This window comes from Rhinichthys klamathensis, unplaced genomic scaffold (assembly GCF_029890125.1).
Source record: "Rhinichthys klamathensis goyatoka isolate OS25496 unplaced genomic scaffold, OSU_Roscu_1.1 h1tg000487l_1, whole genome shotgun sequence".
Taxonomy (NCBI): Eukaryota; Metazoa; Chordata; class Actinopteri; order Cypriniformes; family Leuciscidae; genus Rhinichthys; species Rhinichthys klamathensis.
The window spans coordinates 902031-924069 of record NW_026606974.1 but is presented as its reverse complement, the minus strand read 5'-3'; the positions used below and the strand labels follow the sequence as shown (position 1 = coordinate 924069).

Genomic DNA, 22039 nt, shown 5'->3' with positions numbered 1-22039 from the left:
AATGCATTAAATTAGTCAAAGTGACAGTAAAGACATTTACATTGTTACAAAAGATGTATATTCCAAATAAATGCTCATTCAAACTTTCTATTTATGAAAGAATGAAAAAATGGTTCAGAACAATCATTTTCAACATGGATAATAATAATAATAATAATAACAAGCAGCATTTAGCGGTGTTCAAGCAGTTAAGGCCTTTAAGGCCGTTAAGCACATAAGCATTTAAGACATTAAGTTTTATTTAGCATACATTTAACCACTGACATAATAGATGGAAAACACCATTTACAGCCAATACAGACAATTTACCATAGGAAATGTATGGTTTTAAAGCTTTTTAACAGTTATAGCGCCACCTATGGTCCGATCTCCATGAAACTCTGCATGCTTCTTCACCATGTTATGACACGTGCTCATCAATTTTTGTGAAGTTCTGAGTTTTTATTTATGATTTATAGGCTTTTGAGTGTATTTTGACACGCCCCCTTTTCTAAATGACCCTGTTACAGTGAACCAAAGGGCAAAGTTAAACTTTTTTTTGATAATTATTGATCTAGAGAGTCCATAGAATTGTCCTAGACTGGTCTGGTTCCGATCAGGGAAAAAACCAGGGACTAGTTCGCAAAAGTAGGTTTTGGACAAAATTGGCCATAACAATTTTTTTTTTGCTCAAATCGAGAATCCGAGATATACATCTTGTCCGTCTTGAGCCAAGGAACACAGTGGTGCAAAAAGCTTGATTCCAAGTCAAACGGTCGAGGAGTTATGAGCAATTTAGTACTTTTGGTTGCTGTAGCGCCACCTATGGGCCAATCGGGGTCATAATATGATAGGTTCTCCCCAAACTGAGGCCCTAGCACCTGGTCAGGTTTCAAGTCTCTAGGCCTTACGGTTTGGGCTGCACGATGCGTTTTAGTTTTTTTTTTTTTTTTTCAAATAGCAATTACAATAGGTTTTCAGCACTTCGTGCTTGAACACCTAATAATAGGGGACCTTTTTGACAGTTATAGCGCCACCTATGGTCCGATCTCCATGAAACTCTGCATGCTTCTTCACCATGTTATGACACGTGCTCATCAATTTTTGTGAAGTTCTGAGTTTTTATTTATGATTTATAGGCTTTTGAGTGTATTTTGACACGCCCCCTTTTCTAAATGACCCTGTTACAGTGAACCAAAGGGCAAAGTTAAACTTTTTTTGATAATTATTGATCTAGAGAGTCCATAGAATTGTCCTAGACCGGTCTGGTTCCGATCAGGGAAAAAACCAGGGACTAGTTCGCAAAAGTAGGTTTTGGACAAAATTGGCCATAACAATTTTTTTTTTGCTCAAATCGAGAATCCGAGATATACATCTTGTCCGTCTTGAGCCAAGGAACACAGTGGTGCAAAAAGCTTGATTCCAAGTCAAACGGTCGAGGAGTTATGAGCAATTTAGTACTTTTGGTTGCTGTAGCGCCACCTATGGGCCAATCGGGGTCATAATATGATAGGTTCTCCCCAAACTGAGGCCCTAGCACCTGGTCAGGTTTCAAGTCTCTAGGCCTTACGGTTTGGGCTGCACGATGCGTTTTAGGTTTTTTTTTTTTTTCAAATAGCAATTACAATAGGTTTTCAGCACTTCGTGCTTGAACACCTAATAAATGTTTCCTGAGCACCAAATCAGTATATTAGAATGATTTCTGAAGGATTCATGTGACACTGCAGACTGGGTGCTTTAGTCATGATTATATTCAATATAAAACATGAAATAAAAAGGATCCAATCAATTGACAAAATACCATAACATTTTACACAAATCTTGTAATCATTACGTTTATTATATTTTTTAGACATGTTGGAAATGCTAGAACATATAAATAAGATGTATATCAAATTATTAATTTAGTTCATATGGGCTTCTACTGCCAAAAAAGGTAGGAGAAAAAAGGAACGCCTGTTTTATGTGGTTTTGAATATAGTCTATTGAAAATGACACCGTGTCATCAGTTTCTGCTTTATGCAAACTCAGGAATTGGACGTCCTGTTATTTCTCCATGTTGCACAAAGAGATATTCAGAAATCACGGCAGATTTGCTTGTTTTAGTAGCACCTCAGCACTGCAGTTCAGTCCGGGGCAGGTAGAACAAGCTGTTTGTTTTTCCTGATACTATAACCAGACTGAAGTCACGGATGAGATCGGTCTGCTGACTCTGATTTACTTTGCTTATTTTATAATGTCATTTTAACAGACATTTTGATTTGATTTCTGAAAATGTGCAAAATAGCCCAACCTCTGTTCAGATGGAGGAAAGGGGCAGCTTTTATTTTCATGTCATCCTACTGATGAGGAAAAGTGTTGATTGAACCACCACCGTCTGTCCTCCAAGTGAGCACTTATTCTTCAGAACTGATTTCATGTTCGTTTCCGCCGGTCCACAAAAATCCCCCTACTTAATTTTATTAGGAAATTACAGCCGTGCTTGCCATGACGACGAGTCCACCATCATTAAGGTGAGCCCAGAGGCATCAGCTGCATTGGTTTTCTCCCACTAAGTGTAACATGAGTAACTTATTGAATATCACACCTCACAAAACCATTGGAGAATGTAGTATAACAATAAACTCCCACTCAGAATGAAGGTCTGACCCCTGAAAGAGTTCCCACATGCTCCTTCCTTACTTGACCTAATTTGAAGTGTTTCAGTACATGCTGAAGCAAACAAACATGGCTGATCCCACTTCCCAGATTGTGTTATTAATGATGTTTTTAGATCTTGTCATGATAAACACCAAAAAAAGCAAGCATTTGACTGCAAAGACGGGTAAAATGACACAAATAGACATTAAAGAGGAACTAGGTTACAAAATGTGCATGTTATGTCTGTCCCAGGCACTGACAAATGGGACTTTTTAAAAAATATTTAGCCGTTGGGGAATGAGGCAGATTCTCTGTTTGATTGCCAGAGTTCAGTGTCATTTGATCTGTTGTTTAGAGAATTGAGAGCTTGGTAAACAGTCAGTCGTCCTACATCTGCCTGCTGTTTATGTGTGTTGGGACTCGAAGCCCTTGAAGCTGGACCACACAAGCAAAGCTTATTGAGACTGCAGTCAGATGTTGAGTGATGACAAAACAGTCCTCTCACTTTCATGTTCTTATTGCTGATATAAGCATTGTGCTTGTTTATTTCAGCAGAAAATTTCCAACATGAAAACAATTCTTTCTTTGGCTCATGACTACATGCAGCTGTTAAATTTAGTAAACAAAACATGTCATATTTTATAACACAATCCCCCGGTTTCACAGACAAGTCTCAAGCCTAGTCCCAGACTAAAATGCATTATTGAGCTGTTTTAACTGAACTGGAATACAGTATGGAATAATTGACGATGGGCCATTGAATTATTGAAAAATAATGCACACCCTACGCCTCGGGTGCGCATTATTTTTCTATAATTCAACGACCCGAAGTCAATTGTTCCGCTTATTCCGATTATCACACCTCAAAACATTGTTCAGATGATGTATTTCAAGACATTTGTCAGGTTTTTATCCTTAAAACAGTCGTGTGTGTATGACTAATTTCTTACGCATCTAATCCCAAGCCTCCGGTGCTATTTCCAAAACGTCATTTTAGAGCTAGTAACGGAGGCTAATGCAGTTATTAGAGAGAGAGAGAGATCGAGAGAGTTATCAAGCGTGTATGAATTATCTCAGTCTATGTCTCTCTCAACAGTGTTCAGCAGCATCAGTTTCTCTACTAATAGCGAAACTGTTAGTTGGTAGTTAGAAGTTTATCTGCTCCAAAAACAGAGCCGTTATTACATCGCTATGAGAAATGTCCAACGCATTCTCATCCTAGGGCGTCATATTTGACATATTTTGACATTTCGTCTACATCCAACGCACATGGCACCCTTTAGTGTCAATATGAGACGCAGATAGATATGGGTAGGTTTAGGTCTGGGGTAGGGTTAGGGTTAGACCGCTAGGAGGCGCCTTCTGCCCCATATATATCTGCGTCTGATATTGACGCTAAAGGGTGCCATGTGCGTTGGATGTAGACGAAATGTCAAAAGCGTCAGTATATGACGCCTTGGGATGAGAACGGGCTGAAATGTCTTGTTGCTTTTAAGTTGTTAAACTGTTTTACTGATGAAATTGTCAGGGCAGCGCTGACAAGATGTTTCTGTGAGAGTGTGTGTCCGTACATAATAAAACGTAATTTTGTGGCAAAAACATGGAAATAATTTGCTGTTTTTATCCTATTGTTTACTATATTTACTTGCTTGGTCATTGTCGTTGTGGGTTTTGGTTCTTTTGTTGTTGTAGGCTGTGACCTTTGAAATAAATGAAATCATTTGGCGAAGTGATATGGAACTGTAATGGGGTCGAGACCCGCCTGGAACTACTTTAGCCGTGTGTTTCCCTGAAAATACACACCTTATAATGTTCGTAAACCAATCAGATTCAAACATTCAACTGCCCGTATAACTTAAATTATGTCAGTGCCATTGTTTTGTCTCAAGACGCTAGTAATGTTTTTTCGAAGGTATGTTTATAAAAACTAAATGAAACCAGGCCACTGTGTCTTATTTATATTCATCTATTTTCTAAAAACTGTGCCAAATGTACCCAATATATGTTTGTGGTGAGCTGTGGTTTATGCTTAATTGTATAGCGTACTTTTCAGTGTACTTCAATGTATCCTTAAAGCTCCAGTCCGTAACTTTAAGTTAAAAATAATCCAAAATAATTATATTAAAAAAAACTTATTCTGCCAGTGGTCAAAACTATCTGCTTGCCATAGCTAGTTTCAAAACGGTTAGCTTTTAATAATGATAATAAATAATGGTTTCCGCGGGAAATTCGAGCATGTCTTTGCGTCATTACGTCACACCCGTACACATAAAGGAGTTTCGGCTAGCCGGCTATACTGCGCGTGACGAGATGTAGAGATGGGCTTTTCTCGCAGCACTTTACATGATTAAACTTATGGCATCCAGAAAGATCCAAACAACAATCATCAGTGTCAACTGGAGATTCAGCAGTTATAAAACCCAAAAGACTTTGTACTTCGGATTTAAGGTGGCTAGAGAAAGAGAAAGAAACCGTCTCATGCGAACACAAGGATTTAAACATCGGTGGGGCTTTTGAAAAGTGCGTGAACTCCGTGTTTTGAAGGGGTTCAAAACGGAAGAAGAGACGGCCTTTTTCTGCTGAACAAGTAAGACATTTCAATAGTTCAATCGTGTAACAGTACGTTTTCTTAATTCACACAGTTATGGAGTTTCCTTTGTTGTGCCTTTCTCGTTTTGCTATTATGGAGAATATGAATTCTGAACTACACAGGTAACCATAAAACACATTAAATTTAACATTAGTCACGCAATGCTGATGTTGTTAACATGAACAATTTGAGAACAAAGTAGGCTATAATTTGCACGGTTGCTGTAAATCGCGTTGATTAAATCTAATGAAGCTTATCATGTCGAATGCTTTTTCCCCCTTAGTTGGTCAGAACAAAAATGGATTTTACTTACTTGTTCAGAAGACATTTTCTTATGAAAATTCTTATGTTGGTCAAACTTTCAAAAAGTGAATCTGTGATTCTGTATGACAGTATCCACACAGCGCGGTGACTGACAGCACCACTCGCCTCAAAACACTGTGTTCATCCGCGCTGTTTCATGCCGATTTACAACCCACGTAAAGATGATAATTCCGCGAATCATGCAGTTACAGATTTCAAACAGAGATGGCGACAAAGAGGAAAAGATACGGACTGCAGCTTTAAAGTAAACGTATTTTAAAAGCAATTTTTTTTATAATATTAAATACTTATAATATTAATTCAATAAAAGGCTACTTAAGTGTAATTAAAGAGAGTTAGGCCTACACATTCATGTCTATGATTCTTAAAACACTTACACTTTTAAAAAGTGCCCTTTGTAATAATGTCAAATTAAAAGTTATAGGCTTTTACGGTTACACAACAACGATGTACTAAAAATGGAAACGTTTCTCCTCTGTGTTTTTCGTGTACAGACGATAACATTGTCAAATGATCCCGTTCACATGGATCCGCGAAAATGACAAAAAGAGGCTGTATTATGCATCCAGGCCAGTAGTTGTCGATGTCTAAGAAACACTATGCGCCCATAGACTGAACACGAACGCATGTGCATTAACCTACATCACCGTTTTCACAAATTAGCTTTTTTTTACACGGAGACGATAATGGTACCGTTTCGGTATCGAAAACGGTTTTGTGTAAATGACCCCTTTGTATCTTCTCTCATGCTTTAAAGTACACTTATTTTTATGTGTTGACCATCTAAAGCACATGCAAAGTAGTACGTGTAGTGTGTTATTTGATATTACATTAAAAGTTAATATAGGTTATATATATTGCAACTTCATCATTACTAATGTGTAGGCTAATTACAAATATATTTAAATACATGACATACAAGTTTTAATGGAAATGACATTAAATAATATTTTAATTAGCCAATCATAATTGCTATTCAGTACATATGGCAGTAATGTCAATAAGTAATTATGTTATATGTAAAGATGTACTTAAATCCTAATCAAGTAAGTAATTTCAAATAATTGCATTTCATATAAATTATAATTTTTTTCATTTAATTGTAAATGACATGCAATTAGGTGTCTGAACATATTACATTCAGTTCGCACTTATATTATTTCTGTAATAATTAGGCTACTCTTTTTAAAAATTACTTACTTTTCAAATACTTTTATAGATTTTTTTTTAAATTTAGGATACATAAAATGTGAGCTATAAAATTAGCCTTAGCAACAAAAAAAAAAGGAGTCAGCAACTATAGTGAACTGTTGAGTAAAATTTTTGCTAGTGAAAAGTTGGCTCATTTAGATTAATTAGCTATATAGCAGTTAATTAATTAATCGAAACCAATTAATTTAATGAAATAGAAACAAAACACATTTTTTGCTGAAAAAATAATTCTGCAAAATGATGGAATGGAGAAAGTGAGGCTATTTCAAGATACAGGGTAGTTTGTACACGATTTAAACCACATGAATTTGTTTTGACATATAGTTGGTGGTTTCCCCAGATTTGGGGTATTAAGTTCGCAACTTTTATTTTGCTTATCTGCAACTTGGAAGCTTGTTTTAAAAAAAACATTAAATTTTCAGAAATCACTGCTGCAGTCAAAGGAGGCATAGCTTAGACATGATGAACAATACATTTCCCAGTGTTTTTTTTTATTTTAATTATTGCCTTATTCCACATAAATGTCTTTTCTGCTACAAGCAGTATCATTATAAATTATCAGTGGAAGTTCCCTGTCGTAAAAACACAAACCCCTTTGATATGAGTGGAAACTTGTTATCCTGTCAGCTGTATTTCAGTCAGGACAGCACGCTTAAGGGTGAACAGCTTTATTAACAGCTACATCTCAAATGGAAATCCCCCATCAGACTGGACTTGTTGTGTCCTTTACCTGCTCAGCATCTTCAAGAGATCTTTGAAATCTGAATCCACACACTACATGCGAGCATGTGACGCGCTTCAGGTTGCAGAATCAAAAATATGCCCTCTGCTGGCCGCATGTCAGAGTCAGAAACAAAACTAGCGGCTCTTTTTTTTTTTAAAGTTAAATGAGATATAAAGTAATTACTGCAGTTACTTTACAGCAAGATCCATAAGTGTGTAGTGTGTGGCGTTGTGTGAAGTGTGTAATATCTGTGTTAAATGGAAAATTCGGTGAAATTTGTCAACTCAAATCTGCAGACTGACTCTGACCAACTGTTCTTAAAATTGTTCTAAGATATGTTAATATGTATATCCATAAAAAAAGTGCGTCATTGCAGCTACAGAGTGATTAGTCACATAAAAGTCAAAATAATGGGATAATGAGAAAAAATGCGTCATCTTGAAGCTTTAAAGATCATGTGAAAGTGTATTTAACCACTATGTGGCGCCAAATAACAGGATATTTCAAATGAAAACATGATTTTGCTCTTTAAATAAGACCAAACATTTTCTAATCTTAAAATATAGACAAAAAAATAACAAGGTCACATCTCTTCGACTGTCATTTGGCCTTTGTGAAACTGACCTTCTGTTAATGTTGTTATCAAGGTCAGTTCTGCTCAACTATCTCCTGTCTACTGATATGATTATGATTAATAATTATTACATCCCATTATCAACACTGATATAGCATATTTTGAAGGACCGTGGACAGAGGCCTGTCAGTTGTTTCGTTCTCACACTTTCTTTTACAGTCTTTTATTTTTGCATACTGTATTGTCATAATTAGTGCAAACAAACACAACAGTTGTGGTGTTTAAATGTTCAATACTATTTACTCTATATAAACTTTGAGAATGACAACTCTTAGCTTTCGACCCTTTCCTTCACATATTCCTTAAAGTGATGCTGAAACGCTTCACTCTGCAGGACCCAGGTGGGAATGGACTGCACAATCCCGCCCTATAGGAGAATTACACGTTGAAACAATACATGCACAGAAATCACACACACTCTTTAAAAAAAAGGGGTTTTCACAGAGGTGCCATACATAGAAGAACCATTTTGGGTTCTCAAGAGAACCTTTCAGTGACTAGTTCTTAAATGAACCATTGTTTTCTTAACGTGAAGAACATTTGAATAATCTAAACAACATTTTCCCACTATAAATAAATAACCTTTTGTGCAATGGAAAGGTTCCATAAATGTTAAAGGTTTGTCATGGAACCACTGATGCTAATAAAGAGCCTTTATTTTTAAGAGTGCACTTTAACTATATTAATAAACAGAGGTCATTACCAATATGGTATGAGTGACGCTGCCATATGTTTGGTCACCAGCCTTCAGATACTTCAATGAGCTCCTCACAAACTCCTCAGCTGTGAATGTAACCATATCCGGCTTCTGATGTCCCGTCATTGATGTTGAAACCCCAAATGGAGCCACTGTCTGGAAAAAAAAAAAGACTTTAGGGAAGGGAGACATTGATATCTCACTTCTGGTTAGCAGATATGTAAATTTGATACACACACACAAAAAACACATTATTTAACTGTTGTGTGGTTAGTGTAGAAAGTTTTTTATTCTACCTGAATAATAATTCCCTTGGATTTATATTCAGCTTGAAGACCCTGTGAAAATCTTTCCACAAAAACCTGAAAAGATATATGATTGAAAATATATTTTGGATTTGATATGTTGACATTGCTAAAACAGTGCTTTTCAACTTTGTGTAGATGGTTTGCTCTTTTTTTTTTTTTACCTTTGATGCTGAGTACAAGGTGTAAATAGGGCAGGGTATTTTGGCTATTCCAGAAGACACATTCAGAATGACTCCTCTTCCTCTAAGGAAATACTTATTGTCAGTGTGCTTGTCATATGTTAAAATTATGGCATTCTTATTTTTATTTTAAAGGTCCCTTTTAGACATTTTTTTTACTATAAGTAACATTGCACTTACATGTCCACTAACTCTCATTAGAATATTAGTAGACTCTCTGCTTAATATCTGCTAACACTTTATTTTGATGGACCCCAACAGACATTCTACTGACTATAAGTAACTTTGCAACTACATGTCAACTTATCCTACTAACCCTAACCCCTTATTCTTAAAACCCTAACCCTACATCTAACAGACTACTAATACTCAGTTAGTTTACATGTAGGTACAACATTACTTACAGTCAACAGAGTGTCTAAAGGGGATCACCAAAATATGTGTGGAAAATTACGAGAAAACTAGTCAACAGAGAAGGCCAAACCTTTGCTGCATTCCTGGAAGGACAATTCTGCACATCTAAATATGGAGAAAAAACGTGTTAGTGCATTCTATTAAATCAATCTCTTTAGCACTGAACCAATAGTTCTCAACTGGCTTTTATTTAGGATTTTACCTTTTTTTAAAGTAAAAAAAAAACCTTGTATTTTTGCTAACTATGCACAATTATATCATTAGTTGCATTTAATTAATTGCATTTTTTCCTTGTTTTCTGCAACCCTGTCAGAGCTGTGACTCAATTTTGGATGTGACCACTGCGACCCACCAGTTGACTTCCTTATCTATTTGTACAGTATATGAGTGAGTGGTTAAGACCCAGTTACATTTACATGTATGGATTTAGCAGACGCTTTTAAAATAAAGCAACATAAGCATTTCTTCACAGAGCCAACAATATTCATAGTGTACAGTTCTGTTAGCATTTACTCACCTTAACCATGGCTTTTACATTGCAGTTGATAACATCATGTATTCTCTAGAGGCCACCACATGAAACATATAAACAACAGTTTCTGATAAATACTTTGTAATAGGCCTACCATACAACTATTGCTTGATAGAATTTCATTTCTGATATTTGTGATATTTTATTTAAAAAAAACATGCTTCCATGTAGTTTTACAGTGGGCATTTTTCTATTTCCAATATCTAAAATAATTACTACAACATTGTTAAAGGTGGGGTAAGCGATATTTCAAAAATGCTGTTGGATATTGTTAGTATTTGAAGTCAACCCAAACAAACACACCCCTCTCTTCAATCCTAACCGCCCTGCTCCGAGTCGGTCTCGATCTCTGATCGCCGGCATGCGAGGTGAGTGTACAATGACACTTGTTACATCCAGAGCCGTAAGGTTTTGTTTGTGTGCCCAAGCTGTGCTCTGTTTCTCTCTCTCTCTCTCTCTCTCTCCCTGTCTCTCTTCGTAGGAGAAATGTTTTCCACCTGATGCCAATAATCAATGCCCTGCTGTGATTGGATGCTGGGAGGGGAAGGAGTGTATTTAAACTGCAACCATCATCAGAGCTGTGTTGGTGGTGGCTTTACTGTGTGCAACAGTAGTTGAAGCAAGTAGTTGAAGCAAGTAGTTGAAGCAAGTAGTTGAAGCAAGTAGTTGAAGCAAGTAGTTGAAGCAAGTAGTTGAAGCATCTTTACCTCATTTGTGTTCTATTTATTGAAATAGATTTTTCTCTTTAGTCTCTTTTGATCACACTCTGATTGAGACTTAAAAGGCAGAAGTGAGTGTTGACTTCAATTATTATTCATTGTATGGTTTATCTGTTTTTATCTTGGTTTACTTGAAGTTTGCTAGTTAATCATTTATTTCTTTATTTGTGGGGTTAGTAGGGAGGTGGGTGCCATTTATTTTGAACTTGACTTTTTCTCCTGTTCATGTTAGCAAGGGAGTTGGCTTATTTTGCTGTACTCTTGTTTTTCTTTTAGTTTAATTAGTTTGGTTAATAAGGAGTTAGATTGATTATGTTAGTTGTTTTGGCAATACCCCCTTCTGAATCTGATAAGTTTTGCTTAATTTGTAAATAACTACTTTCATGAAATATTATGTGGTTATTTGGGGTGTTGTGAAACAATTCTGGATACTGGGTGGCTTCATGCTGTTGCACATTCATTTCACCAACATACATTTTTGCTGCTGTTTTCCTCCCCTAGACCAATCAGGAAATCGTAACACACTAAACACCACATTCTCTAGCAGTCGTCAGTGCGACTCTCTAGCTGGCCTCCGTAATGCACACAATTCAAGAGTGGATGTCTGTTTATCATAGCAGAAGTGCAACAAAATAATGCTTCATGAAAAATAAAGCGCAGATAATGAACGAATGACAAGGAACCACCAAAAAAGAACGTACAGTACACAATAGTAATTATAAAACGAGTTTGTTGTTAGTTGCTAACAGCACAGCAGCTCCAAACAATGACACTCAAACCCAGTGTTACTCACGTGTGAAGTGGAATCAAAGCAACCTCCGTGTCTGTCTTCAGACCTTCCTGCTTAGCTCTCTCCAGCGCTAGAAAGGGTTCTAACACTCTTGCCCAGTCATAACCCTTCATTTCCAGTGATTTCTTCTGAGCTTTTCTCTTTTGTATTGTCTCATTATTTCTGTAGTCTTTCTTCAAATCTCCCTCTTGCTCGTCCTCTCTTCTCCACTGCCATACGAGCATTAGGGGGCCTAATGCTGATTGGCTACACATGTTTGTTGTTGTTTCTTTGTTTGTCGGTCCGACTAACTTCCAAACAGCGTTTTTCAAATATCGCTTACCCCACCTTTAATGGGAGCCGATACTAGTAGCATATACTGTAGTTTCATGCCCACTTTAAATAAGAGAGATATCAAAAATGCATAGTGCTGAGGAGGATCCATGCAGGAACAGTTTGAAAACCCTTAGTATTTATAAAGATAAATGCATGAACAATGATTGTATGAACCATAGGTGACCTCACTTCTTCCAAATCAGATGTTTCAAGTAGCTTGCAGGGTATTTGGCTCGGTAGAATCCCAACGTTGTTCACTGTGTTTAAAGAAAAGTAACAGTAAAACTACTGTTTTTAATATAACTGCAGCTCATAATTTAACACATTGATATCTGATACCTACTGACCTAAAATACCAATATCCAAACCCTCAATGTTTTCTTTAATGTGTCCATATATATCGTCTTTGGTGAAGTCAGCAGCTATTACTTTGACTTTCCCTCCTGTAGTGAGCTCTGTCAGAACAAGAAAGCTGGTTATAAATTAGCTCTAAGACTACAGACAAAGCTAGGAAACTGAAATTTCAACAATAAACACTTCACCGATCTTCCTGGCTGCTCTGTCAAGCTTCTCTTGATTTCTGCTGATGACGATCACATTCATACCTAGTTTTGAAAGCTGCACAGAAAGACAGGAAATACAAAGATTGTAAAGTCTTATGGAAACAGCCTATATCTATCCACCTTACTGCGTTTTGAATTATGGGTGGCACTTCCGGTTTGGGGAACTTCCATTCAAAAAGGCTAAAACGAATCATTTCAAATCATAAGGTTGCCCTACAAATAAAGCTGGTCCGTCAGTTTGACTGGATGAGCTGTCAATTTTCCTTCATGATTTATTTTCAGACATCATGAGATTAACGTTATACTTGGTATTTTAACGTGACATGTTATAACAAGAATATCTATGGCAAGAGCTCTTTTCAGTCGCTGCTTTCTTTTCCTCATGATGATTTTTATTTTTTCCTTTGCAATCCGCTGTAAAAGTATGAAAAAGGACAACATACGGCACATTTGTGGTCTGTTCTCCCGAATTTAATTTATGATAATCCATTAATAATTCACTGGAATGCACGAAGAATCTCTCGTTACTCTCCTCAAATCCTCATCTCTTTCCAGGTTTGTTTTCACAGGTAAATGCAATTTATAATCTGTCAAAATGACGGAAATCACTTTTATATAGTGTCACGTAATGCTGAAGTTAATGAACATTTTTGATTAAGGCTTGTTATACAATACAGATATATATTTGCCTACTACAGTGATATTTAACCAAAGACTCGCGCTTTTGGGGCTATTTTTGGTCTGTTGAAAGTACCTTGTTGATTCTTTTAAACTTTTAAATTTCATTTTAATGTTCGATGGTTGAAGGGTGAGTCGATTAATGTCATCTCATTGTGACACTTTTTTAACGTATTGCGTTCATAGAGTGAGCCTTTCACTGATTGTTTGCAGCTTAACGGAAGTTACACCCATAATTCGCGCGAAGCGTCATGGGGCGAAGGAATAAGGTGGATAGGGGATGAGCTGGTAATCTTAACAAAGAATTTGGAGCAGCCTAAACTAAAGATTACTTCCTATTCCAGATTGGTTACAGGCAGTGGTTAAAGTGGGATTTGGCAGGTGGGGGAACCCTAAACTTTTGTGTAGGTGCAACAGGGAAAAATGGCTCACCGTGGGACGACATATTGAGTATCGTGGTATAGCAATACTTTTTGGTATAATTATCATCCACAGCCCCACCCACATACATGCACATTAAAATGTGAGGTATTTAGGGGGGTTCGGGGACATGCTCCCCTGAGAAAATTGATTTCTCTGACCTACAAATGTGCAATTTAAGACTTTTGAAGGCCCGAAAAATGGATAATAAATAGCTTTAAAACCATGTCATTGAGTGGGCATTAGATTATTTTGTCAATACCTTCTCTCTCCTCATCTACATCTGACTTTTTCTCTCAGTCTCCTTATCCTGGCCTATTTCTTCCCTTCCTAAAGCTGAACTTTGACTGATAGTCTTTTCATTTTCGTCTGTGTCAGTGAAGAAAGTAAACATAGGCTTAACTGATATTTATGTTTTATGAATCGTTTTCTTAAACAAGTTAATTTACTCAAGGCTACCAGGTCAGTATTGCCAATAGGAACCTTCTACAAGCTTTGGAATTTGAAAAGTAATTTTAAATAATACAAATTATAGGCTATGTTTAACGCAGTTGGTGGAATTGGCAGACGTTCCCTCATCATGCGCTGTGCAAACGCGTCAAAGAATTCTCAGGTATAAATATGCAGCATTAATGCACGTAGCTGATTTTGAACGAATATTTCATGTCGATATACAATGGTTACATAATGTTAAAACTAATCCTGCTATTGATATCTTTGTAAGACCCTATAGAACAGTGGCTAGGGAAATCAAATGTCAGGTGAAATATCGAACCTAAAACTAACTTTACCGCGCTCAACCACCGTGAGTGCATTTCACGCATTTGTAATCGCTCGCGTTCAGCGGGGAGGAAGGGAGGTTGGTCGGTCGGTCGGCCCATATCGGGACTAGCGAGATTTGTTGAGATTAATGAATCTATTTATTTATTTATCTGAGGTGCCGAAACGCAGTTCCGGCCCACTTTAACCCCTGGTTACAGGCCTACTTCACAGGTATACACATTACTTCAGTCTTCAGTGTCTCATGATCCTTCAGAAATCATTCTAATATGCTGATTTGGTGAATTAAAACTTATCAATGTTGAGAAACTTTGTATTTCTGCTTAATATTTGTAACGGTTATGTTGTGGACACTTGTTGTTTTTCCTTTGGTTCCTGTGTTTAGTTCCTGTTCCCTTTGTTCCAGTTGCTAGTTGGTTTCTGTGGTTACTCATTGGTTAATTGATTATGTTCACCTGAATCTGGTTTGGTTCCTCATTTAGCCATGTATTTAAGCCCTCAGTTTGGTTCTTCTCTTTGTCCTGAATTGTCTTTACATGTGTGAAGCTGTTAGACTGCTTTTTGTCTTCTGGATTGCCTTTTTTTGTAAATACACTAAATCTGCTGCATATGAGTTTCTATGTTCTTCTTCCCTTGCCTGCATTGTGACAATATTGTAGTGGAAACCATGATACATTGTTTTCATTATTCTTTGATGAATAGAAAGTTAAAAAAGACAGCATTTATTTGAAATAGAAATATTTTGTTACATTATAAATGTCTTTAATGCATTTATTTTGATCAATTTAATGCATCTTTGCAGAATAAAAGTAATAATTAGTGTAGTCAGTGTATAATCTGGTCATTATAAAGATAAGCAGTCTATGATAAGCATTAACACATTTTACTGTTACCTTTTTATCCTTATACTTAATTATTGAACTAATCTAACAAGATCACGACAAGATCAAGAAACAGTTTTCACATAGGCGGTTACCTCTTCTGCATATGCTCTGCCTATTCCATCTGACCCTCCAGTGACCACTGAAACAGAGGAAATATTCAGTATTATTCTTGAAATCGTAAATGGTAAGAATAATTATTTCTCTAATTCACTGATGTGTCAGTTTATGTTGTGAACAAATGTGATCAACAACCTATTCAATTTGAGAAAAAAACTATTTAACAATACTTTATATATTTTACAATGTAAATAGCTATGACCACATCATTTACGTCTTTTATTACAGAAAATAAGCTCTTGTATCAAGTGTATGCAGAATGTGATAATCTATCTCCTATCACTCCCTCTGAGAATCTAACACACTTCAGACGATAGGCAGTCAGTGTTTTAACAGCATGTTCTTGGACAGATTGTGTGTACCCACCAATTTAATAAACAAAGAGGAAGAATGGGTGGTGCATATGTGTGAAATGTCTCTCTGAAAGTCTGGAGCTGCATCTTCTCTCCACCACTGACTATTAGACCATCATAGAAGTTCACATTGTAGGTGGTACAAGGGAGTGGGAGGAAAAAGGGTGCTGGAGGGCAAGTGTATAATATAGAGGAAATGATGTAAGATGTAATTACTGCCTTCAAGCTTTTATTGCAGACTAGAGCGATTTGAACTAATGTCTGTGTGTTGTCTTCTATGTGGGAAAATCGCTTTTTTACTTAAGTGGTTTCCCATGCTTTCGTTCTTTATTTGCACCACTGTTTGTGTGTACAAGAGGTACAAGTAGTACTCTGCTTCAAAATCTCAGTGATCTCAAGATAAATATTTTGAATGAAAAGTCTTTGTAAATGTGAACCATTCAATCTTAATTTGGCTTGCCTCAGTTTTATAATTTATTATAATTATAATAATTGAATAAATGCTGAGCTACTTCAGAAAAGGTTAACATGCGTTTCACCAGGCGAGGCTAGTCATTCTGTTCTCAGCGGCAATGAATCTCCTTGTCAAGTCAGCCGAGAAGTTACATAGGGGTGCAGTACTGGCAGATGGCACCCAACAGGTGCCTATCAGAGAATTCATGGATGACTTGACCATCACGGTAAGATCAGTACCCAAAGGAAAATGGACACTGGAGGACTTGTTGAGCTCGCCGATTGGGCAAGGATGGAGTTCAAACCCGCAAATTCCAGAAGTTCTGTGTTGAGGAGGGAACACGTCCAGAATCGGCTTCACTTTAAAGGGATACTCCACTTTTTTTGGAAATGGGCTCATTTTACAACTCCCCCAGAGTTAAACTGTTGAGTTTTACCGTTTTTGAATCCATTCAGCCGATCTCCGGTTCTGCCGGTACCACTTTTAGCATAGCTTAGCATACATCATTGAAGTGGACAAGACCATTAGCATTTCTAAAAAAAAATGACCAAAGAGTTTCGATATTTTTCCTATTTAAAACTTGACTCTTCTGTAGTTACATCGTGCACTAAGACCGACGAAAAATGTAAAGTTGCGATTTTCTAGGCTGATATGGCTAGGAACTATACTCTCATTCCTGCGTAATAATCAAGAAACTTCACTGCCGTACCATGAGAGCAGCAGGCGTAATGATATGACGCAGCGCCTGAAAATAGGCTACCTTCCGTCAACACAACGGAACTATTTTCAGGCGCTACGTCATTTCATTACGCCTGCTGCACTCATTCTAGTCATTTTTTTTTAGAAATGCTAATGGTCTTGTCCACTTCAATGATGTATGCTAGCTAAGCTATGCTAAAAGTGGTACCGCCAGAACCGGAGATCGGCTGAATGGATTCAAAAACGGTAAAACTCAACAGTTTATCTCTGGGGGAGTTGTAAAATTAGCCTATTTCCCAAAAAAGTGGAGTATCCCTTTAAAGGCACAATATGTACGATTTTTCCGCCACAAGAGGGCACAGTTTCCAACAATAACAAAGGCGTAGGTTAATGACGCAGTGATGAGCTGAATGATGGGACTTGCTGTCAAACTGATGGATCTAATAATGTTTATGGATGAGTGCAAACATTCATGTTTTTTAACATTACAGTGGTATGAAGCAGGTCGCGATTGCTAAAGAGACAGATATCACACGCGAGTCCCGCGGATATAAAGGAATAAGGACATTTAATTCTACCGAACTACCCGCAAGTGCTAGATTACTCACACTGGTCAGTTTATTAGACGACTTAAACTTGTGTGAGGTAACGCAGTGCTGCTTCACTTGGTGTAACGTTACACTATCACACTAAACGGCATTTAAATGTGTGTTGAAAGTTATAATGTTATAACGTTACTACGTGTTAGTTCGTTTACTATACGAAACTAGCAGTAAGCTAGATCAAGGTTACGTCATGGCTATGGCAGTATGAACGGAAACCGAGGATAGCACGAATATTGCGTCATTGACAGGCGACATTTTTTTCCGGGACGGCCACTTATTTAAAATTGGAATTTCTCTGAAATAAAAAATCTTTGGGGACATTTGGGATATTGTAAGTACACAACTGCAGGAAATATGTCACACTGTGCAAGTGATTTTTATTGTACCTTTAAGATCAAAGAGGACACCATGCCAACAGTCCAAGGAAAGTCAGTGGAGAGCTTGGGAAAGTGGTACAGGGCAGACCTCAATGACGAGCAGAGTGTGATGGAAATGTTTAAGGAAGTTGAAACCTGGATGACATCCCTGGAGAAGAGCAGCTTGCCTGGCAAGTATAAGGCCTGGGGTTACCAGCATAGGGTCCTACCCAGATTGATCTGGCCTTTATGAGGTACCTGTCTCTACTGTGGAGAGGTTGGACTATTTTAACTATTTGAGGAGATGGTTCAGCATGGTTCCATAAAGCTTCTGCTCATGCCTGTATGTATAGCACAGGCAGCAAGCTGCAGCTGCCAGTAACATCAGTGGTGGAGGAGTATAAGGTAACAAAAACATGGCAGGCTATGATGCTGCGAAACAGTAAAGATGTAAGAGTACGTCAGGCAGGCATTGAGGTTAGAACGGGTCGCAAGGGGTAGGAAGGCGGAGGAGCGCCTGAAACAGGCTGACACCGTCAGGTCAGTGGCCCAGGGAAGGCAATGGCTAGGTTGCTCAACCAGGGCAAGCTGGAAGTGGGCGAATCCGAGGGACTGGCGTGGCATGGTGCAGAGGGAGGTCCATAAGGCAAAGGGGGAAAGTCGACATGTTAAGTCTGCAGCCATGAAAAGCAGGGCAGCTGGACAAGTTGGGAGTGTGTAGTGTACAGGAGAGGGTTCTGACCTGGCAGGACATCTGTGATGAAGTAGATATCCCACTGGGTATAACGCACACACATACTCCCCACACAGATTTTTTTCCCTTCCTTTCTGTTTTCTGCTGTCGGTGGTGCGGGTGCACACGCAAGCCCGATAGCCCATGGACAGTTTCACGCAATACAATCCCCTGCAGTAGTATTAATCCGGTCATGCATAGCACCCAACACACATTTTTGTATTGGTTATGTGTCGTGTATTCTGTGATTTGTTTGTTGCGAGTGTTTGTTGTAGCCGTATTGGCTGGCCGCGCTGGCGAAACCGATGGGGTGAGTGGCGCACGCTTATGACGTCACTGTTGGCGTCGCGCCGGCGCACTACACTCGGAGTCCGGTGAAACCATGTTTGTGGTTTGTAAGGGGGCTGACAAATAAGAGAGATAGTGTCAGATATATATGTTATTGTGTTATTATTTTGTTTGTTATGTTTATTAGGTTTATATGATGAATGGTTTAAAGCTATATACTTTATAACACTCTATATCTCTTGCATATAGTTAGTTTAATGAAAGATTGTTTTAATTACCAAAGCAATGGTATGTCCGTAGAGGGGGCGGAGTATGGCCTATAAAGGAGGAGGCCAGACTCAAATTGGGACTTGTCAACCAAGTCAGAGGTGAGCGTGCAACTGTGGTGCCGTGAGCGATTCATTAAAGCGAGTATATTGAAGAAACCCTTTGTGAATATTTTATATATATTTTTTTTTCATCTTTGTTTTTCAGTTTGTTGTTTCTTTGTTGTATTTTTGGGTTTTGAAGTTACACGGAATATATCTTCACCCCAGTATTCGTGGAGTTTCATTTTTTTTGTATACCTTTGGTGCTGTCAATAAATTTAATTACACCTTGTACGACAGTGCTGTTGTGGGTAGAGCCATCATTTATTTTTCTCACAAACGGACCCTCACGCTACCCAAAGGAGATCTTCGGGGGTCACTTTGTAACAACATCTGGAGCATGGAAGAGAGTTTCTGTTGTGTTCCATATATAATGTCCTACTTACTCCTTCAAACCTTCATGGCGTTTGACAGAGAGCCTGCACGCTTTGCGGAAGGCCAGCTAATCTTGAGCACGTCCTCTCCTCGTGCAGGTCAAGTTTGCTGAATGGGAAATTTTGGTGGAGACATGACCAAATATTAACTCAGCTGGTTGTCTGGGTGGAGCAGGCAAGAAAGAAGCCAAAACAACTTTTTAAGGGGCCTTGTTTCATTCAGTTCCTTAGGTCTGGGGAGAGCACGGCAACAGAGAGGAGGATTAAAGGAGTCCGGGCCACGGCAAACGACTGGAAGATACGGGCAGTCCTTAAGAAGCAAATCAAATTCCCAGAGGAAATATTCAATACAAGCCTCAAAACCTAACATTGTACCCTGGGAAGAGAGGATGGAAGAGGCACACAAGCGTAAGCTTTAGAAATATCAGGCTTTGATTCTCGGGTGCCAACGGAAAGGATGGAAGGCTTGGAACCTGTTGGTGGAGGTTGGCTGCAGGGGTTTCGCAGGGCAGTCCGGAAGTACCAGCAAGTACTCAACCAGCAATGAGTCCGGAACATCTTGAGTTTGGAGGTGGAGAGCAGGGGTGGAACTAGGACTCTGGTTCTACCGTCAAGCCTCCCTGAGATGTCATGGTCTTAAATCGACGAAACATCAAGGAAGGGGGGTGCCCATTTGATAACCCACAGGAGCTCTAAACTCAAACAAGTTGTATGTGTGTATATATATAGACCCACACGGTGAACGTGATTTCACCAAGTACCACATGTTCCTGGATCAACATCTTTGTTGATCCTGGATCAACTTTCCAATCAACCAATCAGATTTGAGGGACAAGTTCACAGTTTATGTCAAGTTTAGGCTTAGAACCAGGGTGAAGTACTTAAATATCAGTGTTATTCACCTATCATTACCCTCTGATTTTAGGGAAAAGTTATGGGTAGGGATTGGGTAAGGACTACATTTCGGGACAGGAATGTTGATCCAGGATCAACAAAATATGTTGATCCAGGAACATGTCTTACTTGGCAAAATCACGGTGACCACACAACACACACACACACATATCATACATTTATACAGGCCAAACCAACTGTGTGACATCTAGAATGTGCAGGATAAATTGCAAAACTCTCTGCATGAATATTTATTCAAAGTGAAAAGAACAGCAGATGTACTATGTCTTAACATGCTAGAAAACACCCCCTGGGAAGGGATATTGTAATGCACACACACACACACCAGGAAGAACTTTTCAAAGCCTCAAAGTGAAAGAATTAGTTGCGGAAAGAGAGAAAAAGTAAGGTTAATTTGTTTTAAAATGAACAGGAACAACCATTCAAAATCAAGAAATGAATAGAGAAATAGCGTCCTAGAACATACTGTTCTAATTGCCTTTTGTTCTCTGCCACTCTCAGTGCCGGAATGGAATGGAAAGGAAGCTTGGGAAAAAGTGGCTGGAATTGTTGTTTTGTGTTGCTGAGCTGGTATAAACAGTATAATTTCAAGAAAGCCATAAAGAGGATCCCCTTTTGCCAACAATAAAAGTCCTGTTTAGGGAAGCAAGACATTTTGTGAGTGACAATTTAAAGTGAGACGAGAAAATTGTTCCGGAGTCAAACAGTGGAACAAAAGCAAGATAGTGCTGGCTTCACTCTGACTGTTCTCAACCAGCGGTTGTCCCTCAAGGCACAGCAGCATGTTTTCAACATACAAAAACATTGCATTTTCTTAAATGCTTAAATCATGACACTTCTAACTGTCAACTAATAACTTACTTTTAAACTAATTATCTATTAAGCATGATTTAGGCTAATGTAGTAATGTAATTTTAGTAAAAGTATTTTTTTTTGTTGCTAAATGACATCTTTCTCTATTTTTTCCCCTGCAAAAATCTTTGAAGTATAATATTTAAACTAAACTGCCTGTTATATAAATAAAAATGCATGCTTAAGACAAAAATACAGGAAATAAAGTCAAACTGTTGGTGTATCTCACCTGCCCATTTCCCCATAGAGGTGAAAAAAGATTCAGAAAGAGGACAGAAGAGCTTCGGAGCAAGCATCATAAGAAGGCATACTAGTTTCCCTCCAAAAACCAGGACGGTGCAAGTCCCAGTCAAGATGAAGAGAATCTCAGTGAGAGTCATGATGGATTTTCGCAAGGCTTAAAATGAGTCCTTCCTGCTATTTTGGTCCTTCTTGCACAGTTCTCATTCTCTCATCTAATCTGACCACGAGCTTTAAACCTCAATGCTGACAGCCCCCTCGGCCAATCAGAATCTTCTCTGCCCATTCTGACCAGGACATAAT

At 38.2% G+C, this 22039-nt stretch overlaps 1 protein-coding gene across 1 annotated transcript; it reads right to left on the bottom strand.

Moving 5' to 3' along the window:
* Positions 1-8233: 8233 nt before the first annotated feature.
* Positions 8234-21960, bottom strand: hsd17b3 (hydroxysteroid (17-beta) dehydrogenase 3). The gene is made up of 11 exons (XM_056237503.1): positions 21726-21960; positions 15475-15521; positions 12600-12675; positions 12405-12512; positions 12247-12314; positions 10219-10263; positions 9772-9806; positions 9270-9351; positions 9097-9162; positions 8807-8956; positions 8234-8470 (listed from the first exon to the last, which is right to left on the bottom strand). The coding sequence occupies exons 1-11, from the start codon at positions 21874-21876 to the stop codon at positions 8375-8377; spliced, it is 924 nt and encodes a 307-aa protein (XP_056093478.1). The 5' UTR covers positions 21877-21960; the 3' UTR covers positions 8234-8374.
* Between the last annotated feature and the right edge of the window lie 79 nt (positions 21961-22039).

Coding starts and splice junctions, on each gene's coding strand:
- hsd17b3 (XM_056237503.1), bottom strand. CDS start 21,876: ATGACTCTCACTGAGATTCTCTTCATCTTGACTGGGACTTGCACCGTC. Junction 12,676..15,474: donor GCAGAGCATATGCAGAAGAG/GTAACCGCCTAT, acceptor CTTTCTGTGCAG/CTTTCAAAACTAGGTATGAA. Junction 9,163..9,269: donor CCTTGTACTCAGCATCAAAG/GTAAAAAAAAAA, acceptor ATATCTTTTCAG/GTTTTTGTGGAAAGATTTTC.